Raw genomic sequence first — 17,444 nt, 5'->3', positions numbered from 1 at the left:
TGACAACAGCCTCTTATCATGCCTCTTAAATTCTCATAACATGGAGTATATACAAGTGTATAGACGTGAATAAACATGCTGGTGAACTGTCATTTTTAGGCATTCTTGGTCATGTGGTTATCCCTGCTCTTGATATTGTTAGTGATGTACTTTTAGATTTATCTATTTGTGCATCTATCCTGTTTCCTATGTTTAGTAGATTTGTTATGTTTAAAACAAATGCCAAACATGTGAAGGTTTGTTACTGGAAGGTCAATAATAAAAATAGCACTCACGGAACTGTTTCTGTGGCTTCTCTAGCTGCAGCAGGTTTGTGATTCTTTTTTTCAGTGCAGTCAAATGTGGACAATTTCATTCCTGTGTTCTTGCAATCACTTAGGAAATGGAGCTTCTGCAATTCAAAGTTAATTGCAGAGAAAGGTAAGTTTGGGGCTAGAAACCAGTTTCAGTGCATAGATATATGCATCAGTCAGGAGAATAAGTTTCTGTTTGACAACAAAATTCAATGTTTTGAAACACTGGGACAAAACTGAGACAAAAAACCACACAAATACCTAATTTTAAACTGCTGAACAATTCTCTAAAGGAATCATCAAATCTAGGTGGCAGTGAGTGGAATGCAAGCTATCCAAAATCACTCTGTGTTCCCCAAAACCCTTGTCACTTACCACATCTGCTCTTTACTTCAAGATAGCAATGAGCTGTAACATTCCACTACCACACCAAAGAGACTAATTTAGGTATATAAATTATTAATCATCATTGTCATTTTCATCACTTACAGAATTATAGCTGGCTGCTCCTTAGGTCAGTTCAGCATAAGGGCAAGGAAGGCATGTGTTTTCATACTTGCACAAGCACATGTTTTGGAAACAGGCTCCTCCTGTTAACTTGCAGCTCATGAAGTTCTCCTTGCAACACCATTCCTCACCGATGTTGTTCACCTTGAAATGTCATCATAATAAACAAGCATCTTCCCTGGCTTGTTTCATAACCAGAAATTCATTGCTGAATCATTTCAGTTTACCCTCACCATAATCTGCTGCTCTTGCAATGTAATTACAGCATGGGACACTTGGAGTTACATTACCCACCTATTTTGCATTTCTTGACGCCTTATTTAGAACCACAGCTCACTGAGGCTTTGAGATCTGCCTTCGTCCTCAGGAGGGGGTATTGCAGCTTCCTTTTTGCTGGCACCCAAATAGAATATTCAACAGTTAACTGTGCATGGAAATATGTCCCTTCCATACAACTGTTTACATTGACAGCGTATCCTTTTCCACCATATTTCTTGGCGTAAATTACATCAAATTCTGTGAGCTATCATTTTCTCAGCTTAACAGAAAAATATCTTATTAATCCCCATAAACTGGTCATACAACACAGATGTGTACATCAGAGCACACTGCAAATTTGTTCCATTTCTTTCCTTTTATGACTAGCCAATAAGCAAGACCTCTAATGTAACTCATTTGAAATGCAAAGTACACCAAGTAAGTAGTGTTCTCTTCATTGCCTTTTGAAATAAACAGTGTGTGGAAGCCGTCATGGTGATCGGGACAAGCTGATGTCACAGGCGGAAACACATTCTTACCGACCTTAAGTATATGTGTGCTGCGGGACTATAGTATTTTCTATTAAAAAATATTGACGATACAGTGGTGCGGGACTGTAGTTTTAGAGTTGGATAATGCATGTGTTGGAAACCGAGGACACACAGAAGTCAGTTTAAAGGTGTGAAACGATAATCAGGGGATTCACTGTTTTAGCGGGCACTCTTATGAAAATCATCAGCCTTTTTGCTCCCACCTCGGCAAGCTGGAGGACAGTAATTTACGATTTAAATGAAGAAGTGTTTAACTTTGTATCTCCAGCGAAGCAGCAGCAGAGGGAGGAGAGAGCCCTTGCTCTCCGGGCCCTCGGCCGGGCGGGATGGAGCGGCCGGGCGGGGTGGAGGCCGGCCGGGCGCGGGAGGGCCACCGACGCGGGAGAGGGCGCTGCCATCCAGCAGGCGCCCTCGGGAAGGCACCCGGGCTCGGCCCCCCGTGCCGCAGAGCCCGGCGGCCCCGCCGCCGCCCAGGCGGGAAGCGCCGCCCGCCCGGGCCCGCAGGCCGCGCCGCCCCCGCACCGAGCCGAGCCCCGGGGCCGGCAGGGCCGCGACGGGACAGCGCTGCTCCCGGCGGGAAGGCGCTGCGGGACGGGCGGGAGGCGGCTGTGAGTGCGCAGGGACCGCGAGCAGGCAGGGGGCGAAGGTGGGACTGCGGGGGCAGGGCAGGGAGGGCGCCGGGAGGATTGGACGGGAAGGGACGGGACGGGTCCGATCCGCCGGGACGGTGCGGGCGCTTCTTCTCCTCAGCCTCTCCTGTCCCGTCACAAACACCGTAAAGGGAATGGAGCTGCCTAATGCAGGATGAAAACCAGGGCTCCTGAGTGCCAGGGCCAGGCTTTTCCCAGCGGCTGGTCAGTTGGTGGCAGTTGGGAATACGCGGTGTGATTTCGGCCGCACGGCGCTGGAAAAGACACACGGTGTGGGAACTCGCCAATTGCCTGGCTTGCGAAACAGGTCACGTTTCCTGCTAAGGAGGACACCTGCCTTCCTAAGGTTGATACCGCACCAGGGTGTTCAGTACTTTTTTGTTCAGCTAGCATCACCTTGCTGTGAAAACAAAGTTTGCAGGCATTGCCGCAACGTACCTGCCTAAAATGTAAGTTAGCAAAAATAGTTTGTAAAAATAGTTTGTAAAAATAGTTTGTAAAAATAGTTAGAAGCTGAGGAACTCAGGATTAAACAGTTCTGTAGGATCTAGAGGAATTTTTGCTTTTATTTTTAAGTTTGTTAAATTTTTGCTTTAACATTTGCTTTGTACCTACTAATAAGGTAGCTTTCACAAAGCAGATCTTTAAACATGTATTTTGTATCCCCACAGAAGAACACTGCAAAAGAATTTGATGTTTTGAAGGTCAACCTTTTCTTTCTTTCAATCAATATCCCACTGTTGTAATGTATTTTGTTTCTGGGTTTGCACAACAGAAGAGTGGTGCTTGTACCTGAGAAATCATGTTCAACTTCAGATGCATCCAGAAGTTACTACAGTACCTGAAAACTTTTGTGTTTTTACTGATTGAGAACGCCTTCTGTATATTTTCTCGACGCAAAAAAAGTTTCATTGGTGAAATAGTACTTATTACTGGCTCTGCAAATGGGATTGGAAGGCAGGTTGCCTTAAAATTGGCTCCTTTGGGAGTAACCTTGGTTCTTTGGGACATCGATGATGACGGTAACAAAGAAACAAGCAGATTAGCCCAACAGAATGGAGCCAGCCAGGTGTTTGTCTACCACTGTGACTGCAGCAGTAGGGAGGATGTCTATGAACAGGCAGACAAGGTAAGATCTGCATTTTTGCTTCTTTTTAATAGAATATCCTGTTAAATTTATTGGGTCTTTTAGAAACCGTACTATTCCCTAGGGGAAGTAATCATGTAGGGCAATGTCTTTCTCCTTTTGAATAGTTTCTAGATGGAACTTAAACTATGGTTGCAACAAAGTAACTGGATTTAATCAGTTTTGTTGAGATTTATCCATTTCTATTCTTCATTGTGAGATGGGAATGTTTAGATTAAGAGAATGGTAAAACATGCAGCAGAGATTACCTCTATATATTAAATGGCTTAGGCTTTATAATTTCTTTAAGATATCAATAAATAATTTTAAAAGAAAAGAACAATCAATGGATATTGTAAAAGAGGGATCCTTTCCTTTGCTTATTTGTTTAGGAACCTGTAGTTCTTTAAGGGTGATGTGAGATACAATGTTTTCAGACATGTCATGAGGATGTGGCTGGTCTCCTGTTAAACTGATGATTCAGCTTCAGTTACTTTTTTGATTAATACAGGTGGAAAAATAAGGTAAAGAAGAGCTCCATTTTCAATTAAACTCTTCTGCTGTGCTGACCTACGCTTTGCAAACTATTGCCTTACTATTATTATTATTATTATTATTATTATTATTATTATTATCAGAGTTCAGAAATTGGACTCTGACAATAATAAATTAACATGATTAATTTTTACTTTTCCTTAAACTTCCTGAAAATGACTCTCAGTGTAACTTGACTTATAATCCAGTTAGCCCCTCTGCCACTTCATCCAAGTGTAAACTTCTGTTGTATTCTCGATGTATGTGCTTATATACATGACAGTCAAGTCACATCTTTGACATTCTGTGTCTGAAGGCACACATTAGAGAAATTAGCTAAATTATTTTATGATGTGAATGTTGATAGGTTGTTTCAGAAAAAGCTTGAAATGTAATATTAATTTTCTATGAGTTCTGGATGGAAAGGTAGGGGACATGAGGGGGCTTGGCTCTTTGTTTTGTGGTTGTTGTTTTTAATTTTAACCAAAGCAGATTAAGTCTTTCTGAGCAAGGTTATGAAAGTTTGAAGCACCTTTTTTCCTCAAGAACATTTCTTGAGGAAAAGTACTTCTAAAAGGTAAGTTGGATTTAGGATCTGTAAGTATCTGGAAGTGCAATTCTCATGCTTGCTAATCAGCAAGGGTTTCTCTTACCCATACTTGTAAGTAGCATGTGGGCCACAGCTCACTCACAAAGCAGAGAAAAAAAAAAAAAACTAACATTTCAAAATTATTTGTTTGTTCTTATTTTAGCCAAGTCTCAAAAGATTTATTTTGTGCCCCCCAGTAATTTCTGATCTCCAAGCACGTTAACCAAATCAGCCACAGGCCTGCAGCCTGGGAAATCTGCTGTGCCCAAATCAGCAAACGCTGTTCTGAAGGGCACAGACTGTCCTGACAGCAGAAACTTAAGAAGCCGTTCAAAGTTTAAAAATTGCTGTTAAGGTGTCAACTTATTGTTAACAACACCAGCATAATCACAGATACTTGCATGTGTTGTTCAGTCCTGGCGGAGAGGGAAATTTTCTTAGATGAAGAGTTTTTTGAGTATGGGCCTCCACTGCTCTCAGGAGCACCTGAAAATTTTTGATTGGTAATATGAAGAGCCTTGAGCTTGAACACAGAAGAGAAAGCAATAGCAAGAAAGTTAAATTAATTTGTTTTATTTGGTATACTCACTACCAAAAAGCATAAGTATTTTCCCATAATATAAGTTTTGTTTCTAGGAAACAAAAAGACCGCTGAAGTCTCTAAAGAAGTTTTAGAACAAACTGGTCTAGTTTAGAACAACAACTAATTTTCAGGAACAAGCGGTGTCCACCTGGAAATTCTGAAGGAAATCAGACATGGATCTGGTGGCTAGAAATGCAGAATGTGTGTTTCACTATAACAGATGATCAAGGAACAAAGCATAGTAAATATGCCAGTCTTAAAGGGAACTCGAAAGGATCCAAACACACTCTGAATCTGTCTTACAGAAAACTAGTAGAAACTATGTTAGCAGAAGAAATAACAGACACCTAAAAAATACGTAATGTAGAATAATCAGCTTGACTTTTTCAAAATGGAAGCCAAGCTTCACACATATTTTGTAGTAGTGAGTAAACAGGACAAGCAATGCCATGGTAAATAAAATGCTGCTATTGGTGAAGATATGTTGTCATGTTAACAAAAAGAGAACCATCATATGGACTGACACAGCAGTTAAGAGAGTGGGGAGAAAGTACAGACGTGTTCCTCAAAGGAAGAAGTGAGTATTCCTGCCATACTGAACTGTGCCTAGATTTGCATTCATTTATGCAGGTGGAAAGGTGCAAGTATCTGAGCCCTTCAGAGGCCTAAACCTGGCACAGCTGGAGAAATACCAAACAAATCTTCACTGAATGCTAAGATTCCCTGAGAGAGCCAAAGGAAGGTCAGATGTTGGGGCACCAGATACAATCAACTGCTTCCAAATTGCCTGACAGCAGCACATGGAGGATTTTAACATTTTTGTAGTCAAAATACAATTTTTGAGATCCTAGATAATCATCCACCTTTAGCAGAGGAATCTGTGAGACTAATTCTTCATACTATAAGTAAATCTTGGCCCTCTGCTTTGATATAAATCCAAATCATGGCACAAAATCTTTTGAAAACAAATCAAAATGGAGCTAATATTGATTTTATCTGTCTATTTTATGGTAGATGCTATTGTGTTCAGAGGATTGGTATCCCCCAGTTGCCTGAGCTAATTCTTTCTAGTTCAGTAGGAATTATATAAAAAAGGGGTTGAGCAGGCTTGGCAGAGGAATGCAGGTACTCACAATACCAAGAATAGGAGACTGGAAATATTCCAATTGCAGTTAAAGCGTGCTCATGGTGCACACTAAAGCTTCATAACATTTACCTTTGGTTTTTGTGGAAGCCAAAAGTATTCTGGATTTCAGCGAGCAGTTAGACAAAACTGGGGAGGGGAGCAGTGTGGAAAATCACTGGGATATATTAAAGACAATGATAAAGGTATCTTATACCTCTTAAAAGATCCTAAGTTGCAGCATGTGAAAAGCTGAGCACATGGGAGACCTCAGAGCCCAGGTCTTTTTTTCATTGCTTTCCACCATGAGACAAGGGCTGGGGGGTTAGATGGACCTGTGATCTGATGCAATACAACAGTTCTTACATAAGTTCTTGCAGACTTATGTTTTCATACATATCAATTATTGCAAATATTTCTAAACATTTTCATAAATGAAGCGCAAAAGGCAAGGATACTTTCTAAAGCTTTCTGTTTATCCTATTTTCTTTTTTTTTTTTTTTTATTCAGGTCAGAAAAGAAGTTGGGGATGTTACCATTTTAATCAATAATGCTGGCATACTGATTGGGAAAAAGTTCTGTGAGCTTACAGATGAAGATTTTGAAAAGACCTTCAGAATCAACTTCTTTGCTCAAGTCTGGGTAAAGTTTTTGTGGGTTTTTTACTCCTGAGTGACCAGAAGTACAGACAAGTATTTTGGTGTGGAAACCACAATGGTGGCATCTACCTTAAAAACTCAGCTTGGAATAGGAACCTTGATTGGGGAAATACATCTTTTTATGATCATCCTGTGACTGGAGACAGTCTTCCCAGGATGTGTCAGTAATGTTAACACAAACCTGCCTGGGCACTCTGGTAAATCAAAATTTGTGCAGCTGTAGCATGAAACACGCCCTACCTGTAAGAGCTGTGGTTGAAGGGAGTGCTGACTTGATGGCATGTGACTTCCCTGCTCCTGATGTTTCCTGCCGTCTGAAGGCTTTGCCTAAGAGACTTGCAGCATTCAGGGAGATACAACCATGGTTTACTGGCAGACTTAGCAGTTTTACATTTAGAGATGGACTCAATGATTTTAAAGGTCTCTTCCAGCCTAAATGATTCCATGATTTTGTGCTGCACATGTTGGTCTTCAGGCTGTGCTTTCATTCCTAGTCACCATCTGATTGAAGTACACAGAAAACTAATCTGGCTAGTAAGAATTTCTTTTGGTTTTTTTACCTCTGAAGGCATTCTCAGTTATTTGGGGTCTCTTTTTAGTAGATTTAGGAAGGGGTTTTTTTGTGAAAGAGTGTATATTGCCCCCTCTTGCACTTTTTGTTTATATGCCTGAGTGAGCAGCCTGCCTCGGGAACAATACAGCATTGCAACTCCTTTGTTAAAAGGCAGTTCTCAATTGAAAATCATTGCAAAACTCTAAATATTCCCCAGCCACAATGCATCATTCTTCCAAATACTTGAGGAAAATGGACTAGGAGAGGTTTTTTCTTCAGACTGACAGGTCTGAAGAAACCCAGGGCAGGAGGATAATAATGTACTAGGCACTCACATCTGGAGTCTAATAGTTTTCCTCAGATATTGGAAAAAAAAGTTGTTACTGCTCTAGTCTATTTTTCTTATCTCTCCCTTTGTAAAACACTGGCATTCTCCCCAGTTAGTATGACCCACAGTGGTGTTCTGGAGTGCTGGAATTGTCAGGCAGTTCAGCTTGTAACAAAAAGGGCCCACAAAGAGCTGAACTCTCCTTAATGTGTTGACTTCTAGCTCCCTCTTGTGTACCAAACCTTTGGCAATAGACAAATTGTGAGGAACCAGGAAAGCAGAGAAAATACAAACTTTGCTGCATTTAATAAGATGATTTTAATGCTGTTAGATCTTCATACAGAGGGAAGTCATTCAAGGAAATGTCTCTCATTCAAAAATCATTACGGACATAAAATGTTGTTTCGGCTTCCTGTATATTGAAGACCTAGAAAGCAAATCAGGTTGTATCGCCTAATTTTGGAATGAAAGTTTTTTTGTTATGCCTATTTATAAAGGCGATTTTTCAATAAATATATTCCTATTCTTTTAGACTTGCAAGGCCTTCCTTCCGGCCATGGTGGCCTGTAACCGGGGGCACCTGGTTAGCACAGCCAGTGGAGCTGGAATACTGGGACTCTACAGGATGTCAGGTAATTATTGTCAATTGCCATTACAAATTAGATCTACATATTAATCACTTTTCTTGGACACCTCATTGGCTTAAGCAGCCTGTACTGACAAGAGCCTGTGGGTGCCAAAGGTGATGGCTAACACAAACCTGCTAACACACTACTGCAGTGTGGTGGTGTCGATGCCTGAGTGGCACAGGGAGCTCTCTGCAGATTTTACATTCAGGTTACAGACTGGGTTAACCCCATGTAAGAAGGACAGTTCAGCTCGTACATGTGCAATGGGAGGGAGCCCTGCATACAGGTTGTCTGACACTTCCTCATCACAGCTTTCCTGCAGGAGAATGTTCAGAGACCTGAGAAACACAAGGGTTATTATACCTGGAACTACACACTCAGTTGGAATATGGTTTTTTAAGTGCAGAAGGCATTTTGGCAGAATTTTCGGTAAAATTAATTTGAATGGAGTGGTCTAAGCTATTTAAAGCTCAATATTCTCAACTGTTTCCCTCAGGAGAGAAATCTGCTTGTCTAACCTATTTCATCAGTCTGAGTCTGCTGCCCAGTCTCTTCTCAAGCCTCTCGTACATGTTGATTGTATCTCTGAGGTCACCATATAAGAACTTGAACTTCAGTGCAATAAGGATCTCTTGTCTTTTCTGCTGATTGATGATGTTACTGTAGTGTTTATTTGCCATCTGTTACCTAGGGGTTACCTTCATATATTACCAATATTTCGTATATAATATATATTGTCAATATAAGTCACATTCAGCTTTCATCTCTAAGGCTTATGGGAGTAGGCCTGCCCATCCCTGCATTATAACCTTTTACATCTTAGGTATGTATTTTTAGGCTGTGTGGTTCCATCATTCACTGAGAATAAACTCCTGAAGAATAGCAAACTACTTCTGTCTTTGGAGTCAGTCTTTTAGCAAAATTGGATTTCATTGTATCTAACAACTATTTTCAAACACACTTGAAAAAGTTTTGGGCAATTACTTATAAGGCACTACATTAAATTAGTTTCTAACAACTGGAAAACTGTAGAATAATTTGTGCAGGAAGCAAATGACTGAAGGTCATTTGCTCCATATCCCCAGATAAAAACAGGCCCAGCTTAGGTCAGGTTGCACAGGGCTGTGTGAGGGCAAGTTTTGATTCTCTCCAAGGATGGGGTTCCATACATTAATCAAACAATAAAAAATCAGATGAGTTTCAATCTTCCTGGGCAAACGAAATGGTATTATAGTTGCAGAGCAAATCAGAAGTAATGGGCTGAAGCAGCATTTATAAGTAGGGTATTTTTATTTTACCACTAGGAATAGTTCTTTCTGGAATGTAACCTGAGATATTAAAAGTTGAAAACATTCTGAACTGAAAGAATGCCTGGCTAGTATCTGAGTATCTGGAAATCTATAGAAAATACTGAATAAGCTCATTTGCCTGCATCTTTCTATAGATATATAAATGTACTGTAAAAAAACCCTCCTCTGAAAAGGTTTCATTTTATTCTTAAGCAACTGTGCATTATTCGTGGGAAGAGCCATTAATTTCCAGAGTTAGGATCACCAATATGCTTTAAATACTAATTACAAGACTGGTAATGATAGAACTAAATAACATTGTGGTTTAAATAGTATTACACAGAATTCAGTTCTGTATATAGCTTTTACTGTGATGCTTTTAAAATTTTGGGTATTTCTCCTTTCTTCACTTTCTAGATTATAGTGCAAGTAAAAGTGCACTCATTGGAATGATGGAAGCCATAAATTCAGAACTGTATCATGGAGGAAAACACGGCATTAAAACCACAATCATTTGCCCTTATTTTATTAGTTCTAGGTTAAGCAAAGGCTTCAAAAGCGCGTAAGTAAAGCTTAGATTTGTATTATTTCATATCTAAAAAATAATTGCCTCTCACCAGGTATATCATATTCAATTAATTTGACGATTTTCAGTTCAGTAATTTTGCCCCATTGGCACAGACAACTATGTCTTTTGACATAAAGAAATGCAAATCTTGCATACAGTCAATAGCAAGGACTGTGTAATAACCTCACAGTCAAGGAACAGCTGGGGATACACAACAATATTTAATGGCTAAGGGAACCTTATTTGTCAAGAGAGAGCTGATGTTCTCTGCCCCAAGTAATTTGGGCAGTGTAATTACAGTTATGGCTCTCAGGATAGCCATGACCTGTCCTTATTAACTGTGCCTCACTGTCTGTACTGGCAGGTACTGTACTTCTGAGTGAGAGCAACTGTGGTGATGGTATCTGGTGCGTGGCTCTGTGGCTGCAGTGATGGGAGAGGCTGCAAGCACTGGATGAGCCGTTGCAGGAGTGCAGTACCAGTGCTCTTGGTTTTTCACTGCTCTGCTCCTGCTTGCACCATTCATCATCGTGAATGAATGATGCAAGCATATGTATGCAGAGCAGAGCCCTTCTCCTGGCTGGTGACAAACCTGGTCCTGGTCTGTTTAGCTGTCACCTCAGCGTTTACAGCAGAAAAGGACTGCTGGAGAGCAATGATGCATAGAACAGCACATAGTATGGCTGAGCTTGGAAGCTTCCAAAGCTGAAACCAATGGGAGCCAATCAACTTCATTGTGGTCAGCTTAGAAGAAAAGTCATTAAGTTCACAACATCATCAAAGTGTTTTCAATTTATTTTGATGATAGCAGGGACAAAAAGGTTTGGAGATTCCTTTTCAAGACTTGTTGAGGGGAAGGGGGAAATACATAAATTATTTCATTACGTATGTGCGTGTATTTATCTCAAAAGTAAAGTTTTATAATTTCATAACCCGTTTTTCTTGTTTTACAGAAAACCCTGTTTGTTTCCTGTTTATGATCCAGAGTATGCAGCCAGCAGGATTGTGAATGCAATTAAAAAGGAAAAATTTTATCTGATCATGCCTCCAGCTGTATACATACTTGGTCTCAAAATGTAAGCATGTGACTTGTCTTCTAGCATTACCTTCTTTCCTTTGCCATATGCCTGTAAAATCAGCAGGAAAGTTTAGTCGAAACAGTCCTTTAGTTAATATTCCTGCAGTCAATCCAGTTACATGTACCAAATTTTAAAGAAACAGTGGGGTTTATTTTTTCATAATCTGGGTGAATAACATTCCTCTGGCCTCTTCTGTCTCTAAGAAATGTTTTGAGCTGCAGTTGGGTATAGGAAGTTCAAAAATTTTCCTGAGATGGTACATTGGGAGCAGTACCTGGTCTAGCACTGTCTGTTTCCAGTCCCTGCCCCCACTGCAGGCTGGGCTTTCACAAAACTTCTTGGTCTGTCATTCATTTTCCCAACTTATAACATTGAAGTGCCAAATGTGTTACTGCCAAACATTAGAAGTATTGAGCACATATAATGTATTTGTCATTTCTTTATTTATAGAGTACCTTTTTTGGAAAAAAAAGAGAAAAAAGGTTAATTCAATGTTTGTCTCATCAGTTTCATTCCTAGAAAAGTAATGCTATTCCTTGAGTCTTACATTAAGTTCCCTGAGAGCATGGAAGAAGCCTTCGGTCAGAAGAAAAAGGATTGAAACCAGAAGTATTCTGAAGACCTCAAGTGCTATCCAATTGAACATTTTCAGTAAAAAATTGTTGTAAATCATATTTATTCCTTAACAAAAAAATTACTTCTTTTATGCTATTTTACATTGGTCAGCATGCCATTTAATTCTTCACAAATGTCTTTTAAGTCTTTATGTTTGGCAATTTTCCTAGAAACTTTTGAAAAATCACTAAAATTTAAAATTAATTAGGTATTATGTTGAGTGACCAAGCAACAACTTTGCATGTACTGTACTGTCTTCAGACTGAAACTTCAGTGAGGTATCCTGTTAGTGTGGAACAAAATTCTGTTGTAAATCATGGGAAAAGAAAAGACAGGAGGAATACCTCATGTATTCTTGGAAAATTATGGTCGAAATCTCTCATTGTTATTTGGAGAGAAGTCACATCCATGTTCTTCAACTGTCTTCAAATGAAATTATACAACCTAAAGGTCTTAAAGAGCAAAAAAAAATCCCCAATAGCAGAAGTTTGGATATTAGTTACACAAAATATGTGCTGCTACTTTAATTGATAAAAATCAATCCTCATGTAATTATTCAGAAAATGCTAACATAAAATGTTCATAATTGGCTTAGTTTAAAAATAAATAAATAAGCTGCATAGCAGAACAGTGAATCTACAAAGCCTTGTTTATAAAACCCTAAGGAACTACAGAGAACATTTAACAGTCATCTGTTGACCACGTTTGCCATTGTAATTCAATTGTACTTAACTAAACTCATACTTACAAGCTCCCAGATACAAATAGTCATAAGAGTACACACTATTGAAATCCCTGTGTTTCCAAAGTATGCATGCATTCAATAAGTTCTTTCTTGTACCAGTAGATACTACAGGGAAACTTTTCTCTCAGAGAAGGGAAAAGCTATCTGAAGTTTCTCTCTTTGGAAAGCAAGGTTTATTGATTTATATTGTTTAAAACTCTCTAGGTGATGAGTAATTACACATTATTTTGTTCTTATACATGAGACAGCAAAGTCTAAATTGCTTCCTGCAATTCCTATCATTTTCTCAATTGCAGGCAAATATGTTGAGTATTGGGATTCCCTTGTTCTGCATGAATGTTACAATTTGACTCTAGATCTATGATCATTTTTAAGTGTGATTACAGGAGTCAATAAAAATTGACATGACATTATGTTTGTGAATATACTCTGGTCCTGAACATCTTAATGCATAATTTTATTGCTGGTGCTGCAAAGTTTAAGAGCAGGGCTTGTGAGGTGAAAAAATGTATTTGAAAATGATCTGTGAAACGACACTCCCACTTGAAGTAGTATCACATGCTAGTGGCATTAATATATGGTAGACTATCCACCATTTAAATGTTAAAGATTTCAGGATGAAATATTTGCAGGCAAGGAGCTCTTTGTAGGGGCTCACTTTTCAGGATGTCTTTCTTGTTTTCAGTTTTTTAACTGAAGTATTTCAACCTTACCACCTACGTCTGCAGTTGTAAGTTCACCAACCGTATAGGCAGGACATGAGTCGGTTAATGAATAATGTAAAGGAAATAATACCCTATTTTCTAAGCTTTATTTCACCTATTCTGCACAGCCACCCTGCAAAACCTTCTTCTGTATTGTGGAATCTCACCAAGGGCACTTTTGGCTCCACATTCTTTTCAGGCTAATCTGCTTGTCTCAAGAAGGAATTTCTAAAGCTTATACTTTCTAAGTCTCACAGTGATCTGTTAGATCTTCTTATCCATCCTAGAAATCAGTAACTCACTCACTCACTCTTTTCTGTGAAAATACCAGGAAAATAATTTCAGGGTTTTGGGTTGGTTGGTGGTGGTGGTGTTTGGGGAGAAGTAGTTTCTCTTTTTCGTACAGAAAAGAAGTGTGATAGATCCAGCAATACAAATCTAAAACTGTAAACCAAAACCTTCCTATTAAAGCTCAGAAGATGCATTTGAATGGTGTTCCTGTTTTTTAATAGAAAATTAGCTTTATATTTTGAAATAGAGTGTTCCACTTAAGAAATATCTCAGAGTTATCAACAACTCCTGAGAATTGTGTCCTGTCTTTCTTTGAGGCTTTCATCTTGTTTGTAGTTCCACAATGACAAAAACCTTTTACAGGAGAAATTCTGTTACTAGAGAATTGGCAAATGTGACTGAAATACAGTTTATCCTATTTTTTTCTCTTTTTTTCTCACTCCTTCTTCTCTGCAAAACTGATGAAGAAAGGCCAGTGTTGCTGCACCAATAGTGAGATAATCTGTGATGTCAATTTCTTGCTCTTGTTTTATGCCCATTGTTACAGCATAGCTCTTCAGAACACGTTTTTCATATAAAGAAAGTTGTGGTATTGACTATTTTATGATGAACATTGATCATATTCAAATTATAGGCATTTTGAGAAAGAAGCATTTGAATTATTTTGGATCTGGTATGTAATCTAAATCTTTGAATAAACCTTAGAGGCAATGATACGCAACTTTGATTTCTCAATAGTTTCATTCCTCCACATTACTTAGTTCCTCTTTTACTTCAGAGCTTAATGTTTCCACCCAAATTCATTATATTATTCATTATGACTTGTAAGTCATCATTACAGGTTTTCATAGATCAAGTTCTTCATTTATATACCTAAGCATGTAATAAAATCCCAGAGACACTGAGATGCAACTTGCAGAAAAATCATAAAAACAACTGGACTTTTCCAGAAACTCTGATAGCCTGTTCTGCTTTATCACTTGAATTGGCACTGTCCCACTAAATTTGGAAACATTTCCATAAAAACCTCCATCTTTCTAAAGGCCTGATCACCCTCTATTATTTGAGAAGGATGGCTTTTATAGGAGACACTCTAAGGATACTCAAAGCTAATTAGAGGCTAGTTTCATGTACTAAAATGAAAAACGTATTTCCAAATCCTGCAATATGTGAAGTCTTTTTAATGAGTAACTCGTATTTTCTCAGCCTGTCTCTGGAAAGATGTTTAGTTCACAGTTCCCACAGGTTATGGGACAATTGTGGAGAGAGATTTGACACTGGAAGTCAGGAAATTCCCTGTTTCTTTGTCACTACCTTTGTCTCTGACCTTACTTGTACCCTGAGAAACAAAAAGTAGAGTGAAAGCTGCATAAACTATGTGTAAGCATACTGTCATTGTCTTTCATAATTACCTGTCCTGGGAAAAGGAGGCTTCATGCTTATACAATTTTTCATGGGAACTAGAAAAAGAATTTTCATCTCTTTACTTTTATACCTAGAGAAGCGTTATTACTTTCTATATTACCTCATGATTTTCAGTATTTTGTATAATTTCATGAGGAAGAAAAATCTGAATCAATCCAAAGAGCCCAGTTGTTAACAGATCAAAATTCTACATACATTTCTACTATGGATTTTTCTAGTTTCTTTCTGCAGTCAATACAATGCCTCTGTTCTATACTTTAGATTCTTCAGGATGCTACAGACTGCTAATAAAGAATGACTGTGTAATTTAAAAAATAATTAATACAGCTTTAATTGCCTTCTACCATTGCACAGAACTGTTGCTGAAGCCTAATAAATGGTCAGGTGGCCTTCCACTTCATTAACTAATCTCAGCTGGCAGTAGTGATTTAAAGAGTCAGGAGGCATTACTCAATGCTTTCACAAACTCCACCCTTCCACAGTGTTCACTCATCAAGTGCACTATGTTGGTGCAAGGCACATTGTAGCAGTCACTCTGTTGCTTCCTTCATTGCTTTTTACTCAGAAATGTAGTTAACAAACGAAACATTCATAGTTCCGATATCCATTTACACACTTAAAGATTCTTTTCTGCAACTGAATGGGCTGAGTGGAGTTGGCCTGAAGAGTCCGTGGTGTTGCCTGTCTGCCTGGGATGATTTGTTAGGAGGTAACAGGAAATAAGGAATTAGATACTCCTACAGAACAGGAAAAGAAGCCAGAGAGTGTGATAGTACTGAAAAGGTCTTTGAAAGCTACTTTGAATGTGACAGCAAACAAATTAAAAGTAGGAAATCAGGCTAGACCTGATGTCGACTTTGTTGTCTAAAGTCCCACTTCGTTCTCTATAGCTTGGATTTCCCTGGAAGCTGAAGGAATATCAGTGCTCTGACTGCTAAACTGGCAAATCTCAGAGTCCCCACACAAATTAAGACCCATGATTCTAACCATATCTGCAAAAGCAGGAGATGAGACATTGTGGGACCATGTAAGAATGGAAATTAGAAGGAAATTATTCCTCTTCAATATTTAAGCCATGTTACATAGGACTCTGGTTGCCTTACATACATCTGGTTACCACCTGGTAAACTGGTGGTGTTTATTTCATATACATAATTCTTTAATATATAATTTCATGGCAGCTGATTTCCTGTTTGCAAAGGTTTTACAATAACTTTCTAATCAGTTATTTCCTTCCATTTGCATTTTTACAATCTGCTTTCCAAGGAAGGAACGTACTTTTACACAAAAGTCAGAAGCCACTGCAATCAATAACTAAAACAAGAATCAGAAAAATAAATACCACTTCTTTTATTTAAGGAAAAAGTTTTTTCAAATCAGCAGAGGAAATACACAGAATTCCTACATAAGGAACAAGCTCCATAATTTGAGAATCATGGTTAGTATGTCACAATGGAAAACTTAAATTTTTCAAGCACACATGATAGCAACTGATGCATTGTTGGCATAAATCCTTGTCACGTGTGCTCTGTAAATGAAAGGTGTTTCCATCTTGGAGACAGCATCATATCTAGTGGTGTTTATGATAACTACTAGTTTTAGAGGTTTATATTCCACCACATGCAAAATACCTTTAAAATAACTCCTTCAATACTACTGCAACACAGATGTATTTGGATACTTCTTAAAATAACCTGATAAAATATCTAAAAGGGAAGTACAGAAGGCTGCCATTAGAAGAATTTGATAATACTACTACATTTGCAGCATTGTGTTGCTCTTGTTCTATTAACAGGAAATATCTTTCTGGGGAAATATGAAAAATAAGCATTTAACATTAGGTGGTAGTGCATGCAAGAAAGAGGTTGTACATGTTTAATTCTTAAGTGCACAAGCCTTCTTTTTGTCTTTTTTATGTTTCCAGCTTTTTGATTCTGGTTTCTTCACTTCTTGATTAGAAAATTATCCTTAGTATTTTTCATGTGCCGGTTTAAAATTGTCTCAGAGACAGTTCAGTCACTGGGAATCTTCTTTGAAGCTTTTGTATCATTCTTATTCCCACCACCCCCCGTCCAAAAAAAAAAAAATCAGAACTTCAGATTGCATGAAAGGCAAGTTTGCCTTAAACTGAGACACAGTTGGAGCTACCTTAGTGCTCTAGGTCACTAACAGAGAGAAAGCAAAAAGAGAAATTAGGTCATCTGGAGAAAATTCTGTGTAAGAAATGCTTGCCTATTAACAGGGTTGCAGGAGTAAGGAGGAAGGCCACAGAGGAATGACAGGATTTCTTGCTTATTTGTTGTTATTTGTTAAAGAAGTAAATCTTCCAAAATCATGTTTATTAA

The 17,444-nt window shown here is 38.5% G+C and overlaps 1 protein-coding gene across 1 annotated transcript; it reads left to right on the top strand.

Moving 5' to 3' along the window:
• The first annotated feature begins 2,926 nt into the window (after positions 1-2,926).
• Positions 2,927-13,092, top strand: LOC136370226 (epidermal retinol dehydrogenase 2-like). Its single transcript, XM_066333584.1, has 6 exons — positions 2,927-3,388; positions 6,725-6,856; positions 8,287-8,386; positions 10,090-10,234; positions 11,194-11,316; positions 11,827-13,092. The coding sequence occupies exons 1-6, from the start codon at positions 3,062-3,064 to the stop codon at positions 11,918-11,920; spliced, it is 921 nt and encodes a 306-aa protein (XP_066189681.1). The 5' UTR covers positions 2,927-3,061; the 3' UTR covers positions 11,921-13,092.
• Positions 13,093-17,444: the final 4,352 nt, after the last annotated feature.

This window comes from Sylvia atricapilla, chromosome 1 (assembly GCF_009819655.1).
Source record: "Sylvia atricapilla isolate bSylAtr1 chromosome 1, bSylAtr1.pri, whole genome shotgun sequence".
NCBI lineage: Eukaryota > Metazoa > Chordata > Aves > Passeriformes > Sylviidae > Sylvia > Sylvia atricapilla.
This window is presented reverse-complemented; position numbering and strand designations above follow the sequence as displayed.

Coding starts and splice junctions, on each gene's coding strand:
- LOC136370226 (XM_066333584.1), top strand. CDS start 3,062: ATGTTCAACTTCAGATGCATCCAGAAGTTACTACAGTACCTGAAAACT. Junction 3,389..6,724: donor TCTATGAACAGGCAGACAAG/GTAAGATCTGCA, acceptor TTTTTTATTCAG/GTCAGAAAAGAAGTTGGGGA. Junction 10,235..11,193: donor AGCAAAGGCTTCAAAAGCGC/GTAAGTAAAGCT, acceptor CTTGTTTTACAG/AAAACCCTGTTTGTTTCCTG.